Source organism: Cucurbita maxima, unplaced genomic scaffold, assembly GCF_002738345.1.
Source record: "Cucurbita maxima cultivar Rimu unplaced genomic scaffold, Cmax_1.0 Cma_Scf00027, whole genome shotgun sequence".
Lineage (NCBI taxonomy): Eukaryota > Viridiplantae > Streptophyta > Magnoliopsida > Cucurbitales > Cucurbitaceae > Cucurbita > Cucurbita maxima.
The window spans coordinates 1206691-1227221 of NW_019272043.1; the positions used below are offsets into that span (position 1 = coordinate 1206691).

General features: G+C 35.1%; 4 protein-coding genes across 8 annotated transcripts in view; 2 read left to right on the forward strand and 2 right to left on the reverse strand.

The window, feature by feature from the left end:
• LOC111499780 (eukaryotic translation initiation factor 6-2-like) overlaps window positions 1-2767 on the forward strand; it is a 4516-nt gene extending 1749 nt beyond the window's left edge. For all 3 annotated transcript variants that reach the window (XM_023151465.1, XM_023151467.1, XM_023151466.1), the window contains exons 2-8: window positions 240-321; window positions 459-555; window positions 696-781; window positions 916-960; window positions 1660-1790; window positions 2080-2190; window positions 2294-2767. In XM_023151465.1, coding sequence (XP_023007233.1) covers window positions 312-321; window positions 459-555; window positions 696-781; window positions 916-960; window positions 1660-1790; window positions 2080-2190; window positions 2294-2551 — 738 coding nt within the window. In that variant the 5' untranslated portion in view covers window positions 240-311 and the 3' untranslated portion in view covers window positions 2552-2767. The remainder of the gene's footprint in view (window positions 1-239; window positions 322-458; window positions 556-695; window positions 782-915; window positions 961-1659; window positions 1791-2079; window positions 2191-2293) is intronic.
• A 1178-nt stretch (window positions 2768-3945) lies between these two features.
• Window positions 3946-8587, reverse strand: LOC111499730 (T-complex protein 1 subunit gamma-like). Its single transcript, XM_023151383.1, has 13 exons — window positions 8406-8587; window positions 8122-8183; window positions 7969-8041; window positions 7669-7736; window positions 7421-7490; window positions 7153-7221; window positions 7005-7076; window positions 6696-6769; window positions 5626-6288; window positions 5414-5539; window positions 4979-5083; window positions 4799-4873; window positions 3946-4404 (listed from the first exon to the last, which is right to left on the reverse strand). The coding sequence occupies exons 1-13, from the start codon at window positions 8428-8430 to the stop codon at window positions 4219-4221; spliced, it is 1668 nt and encodes a 555-aa protein (XP_023007151.1). The 5' UTR covers window positions 8431-8587; the 3' UTR covers window positions 3946-4218.
• A 1284-nt stretch (window positions 8588-9871) lies between these two features.
• On the reverse strand, window positions 9872-16137 carry LOC111499725 (RNA polymerase I-specific transcription initiation factor RRN3-like). Its single transcript, XM_023151375.1, has 16 exons — window positions 15896-16137; window positions 15612-15794; window positions 15388-15471; window positions 15224-15295; window positions 15083-15154; window positions 14749-14985; window positions 13743-13853; window positions 13532-13645; window positions 13035-13157; window positions 12860-12928; window positions 12625-12731; window positions 12382-12465; window positions 12177-12264; window positions 11328-11447; window positions 10684-10865; window positions 9872-10505 (listed from the first exon to the last, which is right to left on the reverse strand). Exons 2-16 carry the CDS (start codon window positions 15723-15725, stop codon window positions 10193-10195), a joined length of 1890 nt encoding a protein of 629 aa, XP_023007143.1. The 5' UTR covers window positions 15726-15794; window positions 15896-16137; the 3' UTR covers window positions 9872-10192.
• Window positions 16138-16618: 481 nt separating this feature from the next.
• Window positions 16619-20448, forward strand: LOC111499772 (psbP domain-containing protein 2, chloroplastic). 3 transcript variants are annotated; one of them, XM_023151451.1, is made up of 6 exons: window positions 16619-16756; window positions 17604-17625; window positions 17768-17993; window positions 18913-19135; window positions 19227-19382; window positions 20053-20448. In XM_023151451.1, exons 1-6 carry the CDS (start codon window positions 16712-16714, stop codon window positions 20311-20313), a joined length of 933 nt encoding a protein of 310 aa, XP_023007219.1. In that variant the 5' UTR covers window positions 16619-16711; the 3' UTR covers window positions 20314-20448. The 3 variants fall into 3 exon arrangements, with proteins under 3 accessions (XP_023007219.1, XP_023007220.1, XP_023007221.1); XM_023151453.1 differs by having other exon boundaries at window positions 16650-16756; window positions 17604-17647; XM_023151452.1 differs by lacking the exon at window positions 17604-17625 and having other exon boundaries at window positions 17854-17993.
• The last annotated feature ends 83 nt before the right edge of the window (window positions 20449-20531 follow it).

A 20531-nucleotide genomic window follows, 5' to 3' on the forward strand; every position in this document is an offset into this window, starting at 1 on the left:
GTTTTTTTTTTTTTTGGAGTGTGGAATCTTTGTGTAAACGTAAGATATATCATTGGTTATGATTAATGGAAAACTGATATTGACTTTGGTTTTTATGAACTCACGGTCTAGCCAATGATTTTTGTTTTTTCTAGCTCAACTAGTCAATTGCGCGGAGGAAGTGATTCCAGCATTACTGGTCTTCAGTTATCTTGACATAATCGAGAGAGGGTCACATCTAACTTCGTTTTACTATGCAGGGGTAGCAAGGGACTCTGAATTTGTCGTCAAGGGAGGTTGTTGTTGACTGATCAAGGTTGTCTTTTGCAATCATGGCGAACAGTAAGTCTCACCAATTTTTTGTTCCTTATTTTACTCATGTTCATGTTTCCTTCTCCGGCTACTTTTATTGTATCTTTAAAGGATATTCATTGGGCTTGTGTCAACTAGTACGTTTCTCACTTGCTGTTGTTCTTCAGGGCTTATGTTTGAGAACTCGTGTGAAATTGGGGTTTTCTCCAAACTCACTAATGCGTACTGTTTGGTTGCAATTGGTGGCTCTGAGAACTTCTACAGGTTTTTTTCTTTTTCCTCTCATGTTTCCTGATCATGCCTCTGTATCTTTTGCTTAACAAAACAAAATAGGCAATAATCTCGCTTTAAGTTTTCTACTTTGAATGGGAATCGATTTCTCACGCATTGTTTGCATGGTTTAGTTCCTTCGAAGCTGAATTAGCTGGTGTCATTCCGGTTGTTAAAACATCCATTGACGGCACTCGCATTATTGGCCGTCTATGTGCTGGTTTGTGAAATTTTTTTGTCGCATTATTTTCAGCATCTTAGGTTTCCCATAATGATGTGAGGCCCATACTACTTATTTGCATTGCATGTTGATATAATATATCAGTTATTCATTTTTTATATTCCTTACTGCAGGAAACAAAAATGGGCTCCTTGTACCCCACACCACTACTGACCAAGGCAAGCTTTTTTCTATCTTCTTGTCATGTTACGCCTTTCATTTGTAATTAGGTTATATTACCTGCAGTATTATGCCTCTTTGAACATCTTTATCTCTCTTTTAACAAGCGAGAGAGATTGTAGTGAAGTTAATGGAACTAAATTTAATTTATCCTCCCCTGCTAAAACTTTGACAGGAGGATCAGTCATACTATTGTTTTAGCATAGATTCTGACTGGCCGTTTACATGATAAAATTGTAAATGGTTACCTCCTTGATCAATAAGAGTAATTATTCTCATTTATGAACGTGTTCTGAGTTCGAAACTTTAAATTCTGTATGTCTGATTGGAGGTTCTGTTTTTGTGGTGTCAGTGAAGCCTAAACATTTCTTATGTAATTTTAGCAGTCACTAACAAATTGATATGCATTTTCATCTTTCTACATCTGTAAATTAACAGTTCTGCTGTTGTCTTTCACTGCTACCTTTTATTTCCTTCATGTCTTGTACATGATACCTGAAACTGTAGGCGTAGGCATTATTAAGTTTGTGTCAATACAATTTCCTATAGTGAGGAAGCTTTATTAAATTAAGTTTGTTCCGACTTTCTTAAAACTCGTCTGGATGTTCTTTGATTTATGTTAAAATGTGATGATGATGTGTAATGTGTAATGCCAAATACGAAATTGACGTTATGTTTGTATTCTTTTCATTTTGAAGAACTTCAGCACTTGAGAAACAGTCTACCTGACCAAGTTGTTGTTCAACGTATACAAGAGAGACTGTCTGCTCTGGGGAATACAATTGCTTGTAATGATCATGTTGCTCTCACACATACTGATCTTGACCGGGTATTTTTTCTTATCCTTCCTTAAAATTACTTCTAGTTGGGCTTTATAGAAATTTAAGTTCAACTGTGTTTACTCTTTAGCTTGCAATTTCTTGAATAGTGTTCTCCTATTTTGGTCGGACATCTCATATCTCCGTAAAATTGTTCGATAAAGGAAACTGTACATGCACATATCTAAATAAAGACGGGACATTGAGTGGAACGTCTTTTAAAAAAATTAAAAAAATTATATATAACGTAACTTAAGACTGGTTTAGCTTTCATTAACTTGTTCTCCTATCACTGATTAGGAAACTGAAGAGCTCATTGCTGATGTTCTTGGAGTAGAGGTGTTTAGGCAGACAGTTGCTGGTAATGTTCTCGTGGGAAGCTACTGTAGCTTCACGAATAGGGGTGGCTTGGTAATTTTCATCCTTCCTATTCTCTTTTAACATTCTCTGAAACTTGGTAACAACTTCATGTTAAAAAATCTCTGAAACTTGGAATTGTGCAAACATTCTGCAGGTTCATCCACATACGTCTATTGAAGATTTGGACGAACTATCGACTCTTCTTCAGGTCCCATTGGTTGCTGGAACTGTGAATCGTGGAAGTGAAGTGATTGCTGCTGGGTTGATTGTCAATGACTGGACTGCGTTCTGTGGTTCAGACACAACTGCCACAGAATTATCGGTGGTCGAAAGCGTTTTCAAATTGAGAGAGGCTCAGCCAAGTTCCATTGTTGACGAGATGAGGAAGTCGCTGATAGACAGTTATGTGTGAAAGTTAGTTATATCTTCTGCTACACCTGAGATCTTGAAAGTTAGTTATTTATATCTTCTGCTACACCTGAGATCTTGCAGAAGCGCGCAAGTTATCAATTGTTATTACTGTTATCTCTTTTCCTTCTGTCATATTTAACAACTTTGTAATTATGAAAATCGACTCTGCATTTATAGCTTGTTTTATCCGAAATTGCGAAACCATATTTTGCTATTATGAACCTGTTACCTTTTTTGTATATGTTTCAGTGTGGTTCCACAAATAACCGTGCAACCTCGAACTTGATTATTTTTCTTTTTTGGATATTTTTTCTTGAATCAATTGATTTTATCAATTAAAAAAAATATCTCAGTATTTTTGCTTTTATATTTTATTTGAAATGGATCCATTTCTTTGAAAATTTGGTGTTATTTTTACCGGATGAATGCGAGAAAGTGTTATTTTTACTGGATGAATGCGAGAAAGTATTCCAAGTAAATTGATGTTATCTACTAATGTTAATCAAAAGGGGAAAAATAGGAGGCAAGTATGTTTAAATGTTTTTATACGTTGCATGTTTTTTTCTACAAGATAAGTTATATTTTTCTAAAAGCGATTCATACAAAGATTTTAATGTTTTTTTTTTTTGAAAAGATTCAAAACATCTAATATCTTACCAGGAATTAACACTTCACTTGAGTTCTTAATCAAAATAGAAAATTCTTCCCTCGAAAGATAATAAAGCGTGGAGATATCTTTTAGCTCAACCCAATAGTTGACTTTGGAAGAATTTTTGTCAAATAGTATAATTAAATATAATACCTTACTTGAGACACATTTAAATATCATAAAATATCCACATTTATATTTAACTATTTTATGTTATAACATCCAATTGAGCAATATGCAACCGCCGTAGATTTGGGGAGAAATAAAAATGCTACAAAACAGGATACACAGCTACAAAGATGACCTTAAATTCTTTGAGAATGAGAGAATGATGTGCAATAGTAGGGGAGACCAAGCCTCCAAAGTTTGTTGGCGAAGTCTTAATTCAAAGTGAAGTATCATCTCTTCTGTCTACGAAATCATATCCCATAATTTACAGAAGAGTTAAGGTTAGAGAGCAAATTCCAAATTCCAAATTCCAAATTCCAAATTCCAAATTCCAAGTTCCAAATTCTATCATAGCACAAGAGAGAGGGGAAAAGAATATCAAATTATGCAACCAATCCCAAATTCAACCATAGTACAGAGACCAATGTCGACAAGCCGTTCAAAACTATTATGTTTCTAAACAAGACACTTGCCACTGCGTCCAAGTAAACAAGTTCCTCAAGTCCAAGTTCTCAAATTCTGTTTTGTACACAACAGTACTCACACTTCTAGACGAATTTAAGAGAGTTTTTTTTGTCGCGAAACATAATTCCATGTATTAATTGAAATATTAAATAACTGTCTCAAACATCAACCCAAAAACAGAACGGTGGTACCAAAATTGTATTCATATGCTAACCATATCTAAGAAGTCCCAACCTAAGAAAACACAAGGAACCTTTAAAGTTCTGAAGAATTTAACCCACCGCAACCGCTCGCCAGCTCGATCACACCATTGGAAGGCTACGGAAATTACCCCCCAAATATATGGAAGAACTCAAATAAGTTAAAGTGCAGTTTGAACAAAAAATTTACTCGGGGAGAATTTGCTCATTATCTGCATCAGCTTCCGTCTCAATTTGTGGCTTTGATGGACTTGCTCCTGGTGCCTGTTTCTTCTTAATGCCGCTAACAATATCGTCAATTCTCAGCAGCATGCAGGAAGCTTCTATCGCAGTCTTAAATGTTTGCGACTTGACATTATACACATCCCAAATCTGAATGATAAAGTGCAAAACTTAGTTCAGTCCCAAGAAGAAAAAATAAATTCAAAACCCGCAATCACCAGAACAACACGGATATAAGAGAAAAATGGAACTCTTACGTCATTATCATCTTCAGAATTTATTATTAAATTCAAGCAAGATATTGGTTACAGTACTCAACATCATAATTTATCGGGCATGTACAAGTTAGTAATCTCTGAAGGACCAAAGAGGCATTAAATTTCCATTCGAACTAGTTCAAATGACAGCAGTCCCTATATTTAGACTATAAGAACCTCATGAATAGTTTTTCCATTTTTGGACATAGGACGATAAAGAGGCCTAATTTATTATAAAAGTTACCCTTGGTAGAAGGAAGATTATGGCCAGGAAAAGGAAATCATACCTTACGCTCTTTCATGTCAGTGATTTCACCAGTGTTTCCATCTATGCCTGTCCATGCGTTTTCACCATTGGCATGCTAAAAAGTGGCCGAAAATTGGACAAAATCAACACATAATAATTGTCAGAAATGAAGCCTGGCTCCAACATATCATGTGTTGTGTTACAAACAAAAGTTCAATACCTTTCCTTGCAACGCTGTCATAGTTCTTATTACATTCACTCCACAATTCTGTGCCAAAGTTCGAGGTATGGCTTCAAAAGCTAAGGCAGCAGCTTCATAAGGCCACTGTTTCAATCACACATGGGAAACAAATTGCAATTTAACCACAAAAGCTAGGGCAGCAATCCACAAGAACAAAGCTAAACCAAGCAAATCATTTGAGGGGCATGATATAAATCATGTGAAAGAACAATGACTACCAAAAATTTGGCAAAGTAATGGGCGGCCCACTAGTTACAAGGTCGGTCCAGAATACTTGTCCACAATGAACAATCAAGACAGTTTTCTATTAAAAGGGTAATAGCAAATAATATGCATACTAAACATGTAGATTATGAGCACTCCACATTTCAAGAAAAGAGAAGATAACACACTCCACAAAGGGATAAGGATTACCTTTTCTATGCCTTCAATAGAAGAACTCTTCTGCTTCAGTGTAGCAGATACAGTCAACTCGGTAGCACCGCCACCAGGAACAAGTTTTGGATTTTTTATTATGTTCCTTGCTACAGACATGGCATCCTGAATCAAGAAAATGACAGATGTTCTAAGTATGGGAAAGAACAACAAAAAGATCCTCCCAACAATGCAACGTAAGATTAAATTACCTGCAAATTTCTTTCTACTTCATTCAAAAGATCTTTACTAGCACCTCTCAGGAGCACAGTACAAGCTTTGGGATCCTTGCATTCCACTATAAATGCAAAAAATTCATCCCCTATCTTCTTAACTTCAAACAATCCAGCACCAGTCCCAACATCTGATTCCTGTAATTCATCAGGTCTATTCACAATTACAGCACCACATGCCTTGGCTATTCTATTATTGTCAGTCTTTCTCAACCTTCTAATTGCACTGATACCAGCTTTACTCAGATAATGGCAAGCCAAATCACTGAGGCCCTTCTCTGTAATAACCAGATCAGGTTTGAATCTGATTATCTGTGCACATATGTTTTCTATGTACTCTTCTTCCATTTTCAGCAGGATTCCCCAATCTTCTTCTTTGACCAACTCAGCATTTGTCTGGTTTTCACCTTTCTTGTATTCTAGGGGGCAGTCAAGAAGAATAATACGTGGATTGACAATCTTTCTTCTCATTTTTCCGGGGGCAACAACATCCTTATTAAACATCACTCCTTTAAGAACCCTTGAATCTTCTAACTGTCCACCTGGAACCTTCTCAACCTTTATGTACTTCTTGATGTCTACTTCACGTAAGCCTTGGCCAAGATCGACACCAACAATTGCAGTGGCATCGATTGCTAAGTCCTGGAAAAATGACAAATAACATAGCTAAATATACAAAACCTCAACATTCCACTAGTTATCTTATGAAAATTTTAGATGTTTTAGAAAACTTGCACTATCTACCAATAAAATTCTAACTGTGTATACACAGTGATACGTGTTGCAAAATGAAAATAAATCTGGTAACAGATCTAGACAAGTCCCTCCTAAAAATTTAACAATGAATATAAAGATCTCATCCTCATTGAACAAGAAGATCAAAGAACAGCCAAATAATCAACATTTTAAGTTTTTCTTCCCCAACAAATTCATAAAGCTCTATTATAGAGATGGAGCATATTACAACTTTATCGTGATCGAAGATTAGAAAAATATGTAAACAGAAATTGCACAACAATATCAACGAGGCAGAAGAATTAGGATCTTACAGCGATCAAATTTCCAAATTGACTTGTGAACTTAGTGCCTATGCAGCTTTTGACCAGTCCCAACATAGCAGTGCCTGCCACATGATAGTCTCATTAGTAAGGTAGAGATTTTACAATTAGTGTCACATAAGCTTAGATGGAAAGAAAAAAACAGAAATTGTTTGAGAGGAAATATGCTGAAGTAACAGTATTTCCTCTGATTATGATATTGAGTAATTACAGCATCTGGAATCTAAGTTAGAAAACATGATTATGCGGTAGCCATTTCACACGACAGCTGAAATGTGTAAGGACATTCAAGTAACTTACGATCCTTCACATCGATGTCCATTGCTATTTTATCAAGCACAGCAAGTGCATCCTCCAGTGCTTTATTGTAGGCTATAGCAAAAGAAAATAAGTTGGTAACGACCACATTATGATCAATATCCAAGAAGAAACCAACAGCAGGAATTACCCCGGCAAATGACTGTTGGGTGATAATTTTTGTCAATGAAGGCCTCAGCAACATGAAGCATCTCACCAGCTTCAACATTCAAAATTAAAAGTTAGAATAAGACAGAAAAGAGAGAGAGAGAGAGAGAGAGAGAGAGAGAAGTCCCCACCAAACATCCCAAAACACTCCCCCATACAAGAAAAACAAAATTGAAAACCCACTCAGAATAGATCAATGGTTAATTGCTCTCTCGCAAAAATAAAGCATTATACACTGGTCCAATACATACCAAGCACAATAACTGATGTAGTTCCATCTCCTACTTCCTCATCTTGTGTCCGGCTAAGTTCAATCATCGACTGTCAGCAGCAAAAAGCCAGGTCATGCCAAATCGGTAAAGCAACAAACAGAAAAGTAAAAAAAGAAGGGAAATAACAGGTACAAGCCCTAATTTGGTAAGATAAAAAAGGAACATAGCAAACGATACAAGGGTACAAGGCTAGAAATAGAACTAAAGAAAATTGGTAGAAAACATACTTTTGCTGCAGGATGTGCAATATCTAACTCCCGGAGAATGGCATTTCCATCATTGGTGACAACGATTCCTGTTGAATCCAGAGAGAGTAGTCAGGAAGACAAACTAACAAAACCATGTTCGTTTCAATTTTCATAAGATGGGAATAACTGGATGCTAATTGAAACAATTAAGCATTGGCAGAATAATATCAACTTATGATAGCAATATCAAAATAGTTTCATTTCCCATCTGACCATTCAGTTTTTTTTTTTTTTTCTTTTTTTTTCCCGAAAGAAAAAAGGGGGAAAAAATGGAAACACCTCCACTAGCATCAAGTAACATCTTCAACATAGATCTCGGCCCCAACGTGGTACGAATGATATCAGCAACAGCCTGCAAGACAAATGAAAATGCTACAAAATGGTACGAACTTGAGAAAAAAGTAAATGTAAGAAGAAGCAAATTACACAAACCTTAGAAGCCTGAATGTTAGCATGGTGAACCTTGGTTCCAGACTCACGTTTTAAAGAATCTTCTGCTCAATTCACCAACACACAAAACAGTTCAAAAGTCTTAAAACAGATTATCAGAAACAACAAGGAGATGCAGATGAATCGAGAAGTCGAAATGTTCGGAAAACATTCAAAATAGCTAATAAAATCAACACAGTCCCCATTCGATTTGAGATCGAAGAAACAGAAGACGAAATCATGGAAGAAAACAAAATGAAAAACAAAAAAGAGAGAACGAGGCTCACTGAGAACGAGAACTGGAGCGTGCATCGTCGCTGGCTTCGATGGAGATACGGACGTCGAAAACCCTACGCCAAAACCCTAGAAAGAAAAATGGAGAAAGGTGGAAGAAGAAGAAAGGCTTAGGCTTCTAAGTTCGGACTGAGAGCAACCAACACTCTCTCTCTCGAACTCTTTTCAATTTTTCTTTATTTTATTATTATTATATTTTTTTATATTTCATAAAAGTAAAATAAATTACATAAGTGAGATTTTAAACCATAAAAAATTTTAAAATTTTAAAACATGTTAAAACACGATCAACACAACCTAACTCACGAGTTATAAATTTGGGTTGGACTTAAATAAACGAAAACTTTTATGAGTCGGGTCCAGTTTATAGGTTCCTTAAAACTAAATTGAGTTCGAACAAATACAAATTTATTGTTAATTTTGAAAAACGTTCAATTATATATACTTGTATTTATTTTATTTCATAATTATTTATTTTCTAACCTCTCTCTAAAATTATTTTTTAACCATTTCATAGTTAAATTTATAAAATATATATTAATTGAATGGTAAGTTTTATGGAATGTTTGAAAATAAATAAATAAATAGATATTTTACGAACTAACATTTTACTTTAACTCGAACCAATCCAATCTAACTCGAAAAAATGTACCATTCGAACAATTGATTATTAATTAATTTATTTATTAACATGTTTTTTATAAACTTTGTATAATTATTAATTAACTTTTTTTTTTTTTTGAAAAGGTGAAAAGTAATTTATTAATACTTGTATTACAAGTAATTTTTTTTTCTTATTTGTGTATTTCGAACTTTTGTTAATTTTAGTTCTAAAAAATTATAAAAATTATTTTTAACTGTGATCCATTTTGGTAACTAAACCCACTAAAAATAATATTTTTGAACCAAAAACAAAAAAAAAATTAGTTCATTTTGGTGACTAAACCTCTAAATTGGATGAATAATTTTTTTGAACGCACAAAAATACGAATTAGTTAGATTGGTAACGCAATCCAACCCAATCATACAAATCGAAATAAGAGTTTGTAACTCACTAAAAATTAGATCTCGGGATGTTAGACGAACACGACTCTCCACAATAGTATGATATTGTCCATTTTGAGCGTAAGCTTTCATGGCTTTGCTTTGGACTTCCAAAAAGGCTCATACCAATGGAGTTCGTATTCTTCACTTATAAACCCATGATCATTTCCTAAATTAGCCGATGTGAGACTTTCATCATCCAACACGGGATATTAATTATTTTTAATTAATATAGTTATAAATAGTGCAAAATAGCAGACAAAGGAAATGTAGCGAGCACACTAGTATAATTTAAATATATTAAATATTATGATTTCGTTAACCCTAAACTTAAAAGTGAAATCATGTGAACTTTGCACGGTACAAGAAATCTGCATCTTAAATATAAGAGTGAAAAAAGGCTAAAAATGCGATATAAGCCAACACAATTCACTACCTAATAAGACGTATCATTTTGACAAGAACAAAATTATAGCTGTACTTCATCACTTACTGCAGCTATTACAAGCGTGGAGCGTAAAGAAAAGCAAGGGCAATTAATTACTACTCATAAAAAGCGATGCAAAGCAAGAAAAAGGACTGAGAAAACAAAACTGAACCCCAACGCCACCCCCCCTATATCATACATTTTATAAAATAAACACGAACCCCAATAACCCAACCTAGATTTGCATTCAGCCAAGCCATTCTCATTTGCATTCCACATACATACCTATATTCCAAATGAGATTCTTACTTACCACAATGATCCTGGACTTGTGGAGGGTAGGATTCGCGAGGGCATTTGAACCGAATCTCCCCTGTACTGAATAGAATTTCTTGGTGTGATGGACATTTTGTTTAATGCAGAATCAAATTCATCGAGATCGAATTCCCTATCATCGTAGCTTCTTGCCATTGCTTCATCGTCCATAAGGTTTTCCTCAATTCTATCTGGAAAAACTTCAGCTACATCTTCGTCACTGCTACCTTCGTCATCGTCATCGTCGTCTTCTTCATCGTACGAAGGTCTAACCATCGACCAATACACAAAATATGGTCGAAGATATCTTCATAAACAAAGGGGAATAACAAACTATCAGTAAAATCATTTTGCATGGTTCACACTAAGCAAAATGATTTTAACTTATATTCTACTGTATATTATTTGTAATGTGATGCTTTTATCAATTCTGTTTGTCTTAAAAGGCTAATAAAGAAGTATAAAAAAATATTAAAGAGTATAACCTGTCACATCTTTTCAATAGGCAAGGATCAAATGGGAAAAACATGTCGAGCCTTTCCGTTCCACCAAAAGTCTTGGAATATTCAGACTCCAGCAAACCATTGAATATAAAAGTCTCTGATGGTGTGAATAAATTGGCATTTGCCTTCCGAAGAAATTCCTCGACAATAGAAGGTAGGCAAACCTGTTGAATAAAAATGCTTTAAATAACATTTGTAAAAGAAAATTGCACAGAACAAAGTTTCAGGCAGCAGTTCAAATCTATTTGGAGGTCCATGACAACATCACACTGCTATAGCAGAGTCTCTCGATATGTAGAGTTTATATTGAGGCACTGGACAGGAGTGGCAATTATAATTAAAGATGTCAAGCTCCAAGGCCAAAATATGAACTTCTAAACATTTGTACCTTAGTGCATAGGTACGATATCTATGAGGGCGGTTATTGTTTTATTGCATTAATCGAAAAGTAATGACGTTTTCAATTTGATGCTTCAGGCAGCAGAGTCCATATGCTTACTCGGGATACAGAAAATATTTACCTCGTTTAACATTGATTTTAGGTCCAAGGAACAACAAACATACAAATCCAAGAAAAATAAATAAATGAAGACAACCAAAGATCAAGGGATCAACAAATTACATACCTTCAGTGGGCCCAATCTGTGTGTCAAGATTGAACCTATAGGCATAAGCAGAAGTTGTGACTTAAGCCGTGGAATCTCCAAAATCGATCTCATCCGGAAGCAAAGCACATACATTATGGCCTGTGGAAAATAAATTATTAGATAAAAAACCATTAAATCAGAGTGTAGACAAAAAAACTGCTAGTATTGAATCTATATATCAAAATGCATTTTTTTCCTCGGTGGTTAAGAGGGAGAGAATTTTAAAATATATGTATGCAGCATAGAAGGTGGGTTTGTATATAATTTCATTTGCTCTATGAAAGCACTGTTTCTTATTTCACAAATATGCAGTATACAAAACGTACACACTCCCACTAAATGGGTCAGTGAGAACAAGAAACATCTAGAGTTTTAAGAAAATAAATAAAATATTTTTTAAAAATAATTATTTTAAAGAGAGAAGTTAAGAAAGATGACAAACAAATATGTAACCACATTGACTAAATTTAAAGAAATACTTCTAGGTGACATTAAGACACTGGACAAATGATTAGAAACCATGTTTAGAAGCCTAGTTAAGCTAGTTTGCTAAGCCTATGAAACTTGCTTATGGTTTAGCACGATACTTAGTTTCATAACTTTCCACAGTGCAAAATTGTGAACTCTTATAGAGTTAATATGTTTATAAGTTTTCCAGCATACCCTAGTTGATATACTATCCCTTGTTTGAGCATGTTGAGCATGATGTATGTTTATAAATGTATGATTTAGAATTTGGGAATCCGTATATGTTCATTTATGCTATTGGATAATGCTATGTGCTTTAGGATACGTGCATCTAGCAAAACGAATCCAAACATTGCATACCTGGCAACCAGAATAAAATACTTTATGAGCCTTTGGGTTTAGGTCAACATGCTGCGTTTTGCTATACTCTAAACACCAATCCACCAGTCTGAAAAAATTAGAGGCAAAATTACACTTAAAGCCACAATAATTTACCCTCCCCACTTTAATTTTATCAGTTTCATGTTTTTCATCACAGAAACATAGTTAATATTGACAAGTGAACCTTTTCAATATAGTGGTAACCAAAGAGGTTGACAGAAATTTCCCACGAGACAAATAGCTTGCAAGATATGAAACAGCACTCATCCTGCACAATACCACAGAAATATATTCCTTAATTTCATTCATATAAAAAATGAAAATGTGCCCAAGACAGGGCAAAATTAACTACGTTGGAGCCACTATCAAATCTTTTCTGAAGCTCACAAACGCTAGAGAACATAGCTTTCGCAAGATTTTTTAATACCTGGTAAGTGGAGGATCATTGCATGAAATAAACATATCTGCTAGCGTAACGGCAAATCTTGCACCACAAACTTCAGGATCTAATGCACAAGCATAGAATATGACAAACTGCCAAGAAAAAACATCAAAAGTGTGATTCACTTTCCACCTTTTTAAAAAATATATAAAATGAAGGCTCACTGAGCCAGAGTAAATAAGCAACAACACAGAATAAGGGGTAAGGGCATGTTAATTACCTGGGCAAATTTCGACTTGTAAGCAGTCAGAACAGTTCTTTGAAAAGATAGGAGTAAAATTTCAAAAACCTAACCTCCACATTAAAGAAACATGGAAAAATTACTCATTTGCAACATAAATCAAAAAATTGAGAACAAATAAAAAGGAAAATGAAATAAACTACACAGAACGTACCTCATTCAATCGTCCATCACGTTCACATGATTCAAGATGTTCAAATGTTAGAACAATCAAACTATCTAAAGTTTCGGCAATCACATTTCCAGTTAAGCTCTTACGACTTAGTTCGCTAGGAAGCTGGCAAAATAAGCTCAAATTCAACCCAGCAAATAACAACATGAATAAAAGAAATATAATCAAAACATATAGCAGAAAGGAAAACATGCAAGTAATTTTTCAATCAAAAGGGAATAATGTTTGAAAAAACATGACTTTGATATAATATTTAAGTGTTGCAGACCCCAAAGATATTTAGCTTTTGCTTCAGATCCATTAATACATTTACTAGAAGATTAGAAATTGTACGTAAAGAGAATATTGAAACAAATGCCAACCACAACAAACAAACAAAACAAAACAACGAAGAAGGGAAGCTAAAAAAGGGATCAAGTGCCATTACAACTTAGTTGAAGAAATATATTTCTTTATCCAGCCTAGACGTTGTATCTTACCTCAATAGAATCCTCATTAATAGCATCGGTAATTTCATCATCATCTTCGAGTTCAATCTCAAAGATTCCTTTACTGAAATCATCTTGTAAGATATCATCCCACCCAATCTCCACCTGCCAGAGGGTTAGAATTCATTATAATTCTTCAGTAATCACATAAACAAATGTTGCTTCAAACAACTTATTCACTGAAATATTTGTTTCGACTTACATCCAAATCTAAGAGCTTATCTACCAGCGCTGTTAAGATCTTTCTCCCAACAAATTCGCTCAATGAACCTTTTTCCAACCTCAACATGTTCTCCACGTATACTGTGGTCATCTACAGAAAGGTTAAACAGATGTAAGTGGAGGATAACCACAAAACAAATTTCTAACTAAGAGTGCAAATGTTTTGAAGGTGAAATAAAAAGTAAGTTTTTAGAAAATATTCTAGAAAGAAATCAAAGCAATCTCTATCTTAAGCAAGCAAGAAGCATCTGACCAGAGCCTTCGAATATGTAACCATCTTTATGATATCTGACTTTTTTATGGTTTATGCCATCCAGTTCGTATGAATGCATTTATTCGTAAAAATAGGAAGAGGATTTTGTAGGTTCAAAGATAGAATAAATTTAGCATTTAGTAAATATATTTCAACTACAAATCATATTCAGGTATTGTTCCAGTTCAAACTATATATTTTGAAGGGTCATTTAAAGAAATAAATCTAGAAATAAAAAATTTCAGTCTGCCAAAGAATAGAAACAAAAAAAGGGCATTCAGCTTCACACCAAATTTCCAATTTCAGTCTGCCAAAGAATAGAAACAAAAAAAGGGCATTCAGCTTCACACCAAATTTCCAAGTCATTCAATGGTCGTGAACAAGTCAAATTGGGTAGAAAAATAACTATAATTAGCAATACTTTCTTTCCAAAACATGCAATCTTAAAACTAATTATTCATAGATTTTTCAAAAAATATTTAGTATCTATTGTACTATTATTATTTAACCAATTTCAATAAAAATTTGACATTGAATGACTGATTTTAAGATTTTTTCTTTTTGAAAACATAGGGGCTAAAATTTGACATTTGTAAATACAAGGACTAAAATTGAAGGAAACCGAAGTACGAAAACCAAAATGATAATTTAAACTGAAGATAACTAATTAGAAATAAGCACAATTTTCAATTAGATTCCTCTTGGGCAACTTTCAGCTATAACTTCAACTCACAGATTCTTTGAAAAAGACTCTCTGCATTTTATTGACAACTATTTGCTCTAATCTCAAGGGTGCAAGAGGCACCAAGTCGGAGATGTCTTTTAAAGCTGTGTGCACTCGAGAAAAAACTTCATCCTTTCTGATAAGACCATGTGGTTTCTTCAGCAAATCCATGTAGTAATGGGGCGGCATGAAATTATTAACAAGCATATCCAAGCATGAGTCCACATATTTTCCACTTGAAACGGCCTGAAACATTAAATAGACAAAAAGGCAGGAGATCATGGAACTATTAAGGGAACCTCAAGAAAGAGTGTGAGAGTTATAGTATCATAAATGCGTGTACCAGGGATGTTATAAGTTCAACCAGGGCATCCATCACGTTAGGTCCATAATCCCATAAGCTCATTTTAAAAATCTGAAACAGAACTTCCATTACAACAACAAAATTGCAGGATACAGACACGGAGTTTAGTGATAAACTTACTCCTGCAAGCAGAGATTCATGGAGAACGTTGTCTATAAAAGAAACTGCTCCACATAGTGCCTTCAAACATGTCTGTTAGTGCATCAGGTGAATTAAAAGCTAGTTAGTATGAAATTAAATCTCGCATCATTGGTCAAAAACAGCTGTGATCTCAAAGTTCATACCACGAGCAAGGCAACCTCATCAGGGGATAGTCGTTCCCTATGGTGTATAACACCAACAAGCTGGTTATACCCATCAGTATTTCCCTATACCAATTGAAAAGCTACTGTAAATAATTCATAAATTGATTAGCAGTGAGAACTTGGAAGCATATCGTGCAACTCAAAGATTTAAAAACCATTCTTTTTTAGTAAAGAACAAAAAAACGGTGTTAAGGGAACAATACCAGTGACACTGAACTAAGAAACCCCCTAATGAAATCAACTAACTGAGAATCTGTGAAGTTAACGCCCTCCATATCCTGGAACTGAGCTTGGCCATTTTCCAATTCCATCCCCATGATTATTACCCAAACCCTACTGAGATCCTACTGCCACAGTGGGGCCTGGGAATAGGGCGAGGTTCAAGCCTGAAACAAAAGAACAAGTGAATAAAAGATTCAAACAAAATAATTGGAGAAACAAAAACGTAAAGAACAAACCAGTTTGGTATGAAGGTAAACAAATATACCCCGCTAATTAGAACAATCAAACGAAACCGAAATACTTGTTTCGACTAGCGTGCTGACGTGTGGTTGCAGCAGAGAGAGAAAGATAGAGAGAGAGAAGAAAGAAAAGTGGGCGGCGACGGCAACTGCAACGTCGACGTCTGTGGAACTAGGCAGCTAAAGTCCGGCAGGTGGAGGGCGTCGGCGGCTGTTATAGAAAGCGAGGGAGTCTGGAAGTCTGAAAGCCAACCCTAAACCTAAACTGAGAAGAACCAGAAGCTCTAAAAAGAAAATTATAAATTATTAAAAATAAAAATTAAATAATAAAAAATAGCGGTCACGTGCGTTAGCACGAGCCGAAACTGGGATGGAAACAGGAAAAACATTTAAAATAATAATAATAACTATAATAAAAGTAGAGCGGTTTGGTTCTTTGTTCGTTTCCGGTTTACTCTTTCCGAACCGGGCCGGCCCAACCCTACAAATATTAATTTTAAAAGAATAAGAATCTATTTTTTATTTATACAAATTTGATGTTAGTATTGTTTTTTTTTTTAATAAAGTTTAAAAATATTAATGAATATTTTAAAAACATACTACTAATTTCTATTAAAAATTAAAAATTAAAAAATTAAAAAAAATTGTGATAAAATTAAAAAAAAAAAGTATTTTTGAGATAAATAAAAGTAATTTTATTAATTTAAGGAAAAGAAAAAAGAAAAACAATAATAAACGTGGACGTCACACGGAGCATCCATTACAAGTCTATCCAGACCATACGCACAGCGGCAGAGTTCGAAGAGAAAGCAGCGCGTAAGAGGAAACAATCGTCTTGGGCTATGGCGACACTCCTCCAGTTTCCATCCAACATACTCTTCTTCCATGTATGCTCCATTTTTTCAACCTCTCAGATTCACATTTATCGACAATGTTCATGATTATTCGTGTTTTCTAATCTCTACTAGTGGCGATGTCCTTTGAATTGTCCTGATTAGCGCTTATTATGTAAGTGATGTATTCTCGGCTGGATTTCAATGCACACGATTTTCGAATTGAACATTGAATCATTAGTAGAAATCAAGAAACTGGTCTTTGTTTGGACAACATTCTCCGTTCAGAGATTAGTTCTGTAAATACAGACTTTTGGATGCAAGAATTGCAAAATCGACTTGAACCTGTATCCTATAAAATCCGCTACACCTTCTTTTCACTGATGTAGTGTAATATAAAAATCATGGTGAAAGGCAAAGAATGCCCCTCTAATTTTCACTACATTGTTAAAACTTGTTGGCCCAGTGTATGATATAACATGTTTAACATTTTAATGTGAAGTTCATGGCTGAAGTAGGTGAATTGAGTTAATTTCTTTTATTATGCTATAGTAAATCAAAAGTCCCAAGTCATATTTTGTGAGATCCCACGTCGGTTGGGGAGGAGAACGAAACATTCTTTATAAGGGTGTGGAAACCTCTCCTTAGCAGATGCGTTTTAAAACCTTAAGGGAAAGCCCGAAAGGAAAAGCCCAAAGAAGACAATATCTGCCAGCGGAGGGCTTAGATTGTTACATGTTTGTTGTGTAGTATACCTCTTCTGTGATGAGTCTGTTGAATAGAATTCATTACTGAGTTTTCTAGCAATTTTCTTTGTCTTTTTATCCCCTATGTTCATAACCTCTTCATCCCCACCCCTTCCCTTCCTCCCCAACTAACTTTTATTATTTATAATGTGTAGACTCTCCAAACCCGAAGGGAAGGTACTTGGAAACATCTTGTGAGGCAAGCATGCTTTTATTTAATTGGGGGTTTTTCTTGTATTTTTCCCGATGTTTTAAATTTAACTATATTAAGTATCAAATGAGTGATGAATAATGTTTTATTGTGTACTGTGATGAATAGATATTGTTCAATCCAGACAAAGTTGGCCTGTAGATGCAAAAGGAGGACGGCTGATTTCTTTTTATTGCTCCAAAATGAATTTTCAGGCACCATATAAATTTTCAAACGGTTCCTCGTCAAAACAAAAGCTTCCTACAAGGTTTTTGAGGGATAAGAAGTTGGCTTTTGATGCAGATCCCCCTGCCCTAAAGGACATTGATCATTCATACCATATTTTGGAACAAAGGTTCAATTACATACTTCCTATGGACATTTCATTAATTTTTCCATTTTTAAGAGATCATTTTTGCTTCAATATGAAGTTATCTGTTTTATTAATTTTTCGGTCCGTGCTGGATAGGTAGAACATGATATGAACTGCATATAGTCTTCAAATTATGATTTGTTTCTTTTTTATTTATTTGGGATTTGACGTCGTCTTTAATGTTTTTCAATTATCCTTTTAGGAAATATTAAGCAAGAGTATTTTTGTCATTTTTCCATGATCAATAATATGTCATTTTGGTTCGTTGGAAGGTCATCTAGAGCCTGACCGTTTGATTTTTCGAACAGTTGACCATGAATAAATTTTAGCTGAGATTTTTTTTGTCAAGTTTAGCTAAGAGTTTCTTGATCCTTTTGCAATTCATGACTTGAGTTACTTGCAAAAAAAATATTCAAATAGGATTGATCATCCTATCGTGGGCCAAAGAACTTGAGACAATCCGTGTTTAACCTAAACTTTAGAGTTGAAATTGATAGATTTGAGGGTTTTGTGTTTGTGTACTCGGGGTTCACATACACAAGGGGTTAACTTGAAACTTCCATATATGGCTATGGTGAAGAACAGAAAAATCTTTGTACATGGTATGTTACAGTTCAAAGATTCCATTGGGTATGCTGCAGCTACAGTTTTCTAGTGGATTGTTGGTCAGCAACAGTTTTGTTGTCTTTCCATTATGTTTTTATCTAATTATACTGAGTGAATTCTCCTTTATTCTTCCCACTTTGTGAAACTAGCTGTTCTTTTATCTTTTTGTTTTCGTATATCGATGTTTTCTTCATTCAAAGTCTTTTTGTTCAATAAAAATCTAGCCCACATTTTCTCTTTTAGAAAAAATCACATTATCTTCACCAAGAATCTAATTCTCAATTTTGCAGCACAGTGCTCATGTGACCCAAAAACCCATACTAGGAAGCAGCCACTTGTGCACAAGTCCACTCCTTTACCCAAGCAGGAGAGCTCTGAATGTTTCAATTATCTCACTGTTCTTGTATGGATTTTCACCAAGCATTTGTGAGGCCGTTTTTGCTGAAGAGTTGGAGCTTGAGAGATACACAGATTCAAAGGAGGGCTTTACTCTTCTTCGACCATCTTCTTGGGTTAAGGTTTTTGGCCATCTCTCTCTGAACTAACAGTGATGCATTCTTAGGCTTTTCCTTTGAGTAGACTTTGTCTGAAACTGTGCTCTTGGTAAAGGTTGATAAAGCAGGGGCAACAGTTTTATTTGAAGAGGAGAATAAAGGAAGCAACAATGTTGGTGTTGTAGTAAACCCGGTTCGTCTTACAAGTCTTGGGGAGTTTGGAAGTCCTCAGTTCGTGGCTGACAAACTTATACAGGCTGAAAAGCGAAAGGTAATTTATTTTTTGAGATTTTGGCATTTCCTACTGATTGGAACATCGACGTGCTTGGCTGTGATTTTTGTTGGATGCTTTTAAGTGCTATGAAAAATAATATATTTGAGTGTTTTCTTTTTTCTTTGGGATAATACAACATTATCCTCTCCAATCGATGTGGGATCTCACAATACACACCCCTTCGGAGCCCAGCTTCCTCACTGGCACTCGTTCTCTTCTTCAATCGATGTGGGACTCCCAATCCACCACCCCCCTTTGAGGCCCAATGTCCTTTCTGGCACACGGCCTCGTGTTTGCCCTTCTTTGGGGTTCAGTCTCCTCGTTGACACACCACTCGGTGTCCGACTCTGATACCATTTGTAATAGCCCAAGCCCACCGCTAGTAGATATTGTCCTATTTTAGCTTTCCCTCAAGGTTTTTAAAACGCGTCTGTTAGGAAGAGGTTTCCACACCCTTATGAAAAATGTTTCGTTCTCCTCCTCAACTGATGTGGGATATCACATATTGTCAGACTAGCCTTGTTGAGTCCAAGTTATTAACTCTTCTATTTCTTGATTCATGTTCTTTTACCCCTAAAATGGAAGAAACACTATTGTTATCCAAATCCAACATTCTAAAATGGGATTAACCGATTCCATGTCTTAGTTACTTATTCTATGAATACAGGAAAGTACAAAGGATGCAGCAGTGGTTGGTGCTGCAGAGAGATCTGGTGAGGGAGGTCTACAAGTGTACGAGTTCGAGTACACGGTCGACAGCACTAGAGGAGGGATGAAGCGGGTTTTTTCCGCTGCTTTTGTGGCTTCTAAGAAGCTCTACATCCTTAACATATCTCACTCTGACAAACCAGAGAGCCCTCTTGATTCACAGAGAAGAAAGATGTTGGAGCAGGTTCTTCATTCCTTTGATGCAGCTCCTTCCTCCTGAAAGATCATCAGTTCATGCTCTCCCTCCTCCAAACTAACTCATTTTCATTCTGTCTCTGCTTTGCTTTCCATGCCACCATGGGGCTTCCATTTTCTCTCTCTAATTAATATATATAAAGTTTGTTTCTTCCTATTCTTTTCCCACCTTCTATAAGTTTTAAGTTCTTTCTCTTATCGTTTACTTGTTGGGCTTTTTTTTTTTTTTTTTTTTTTTTTATA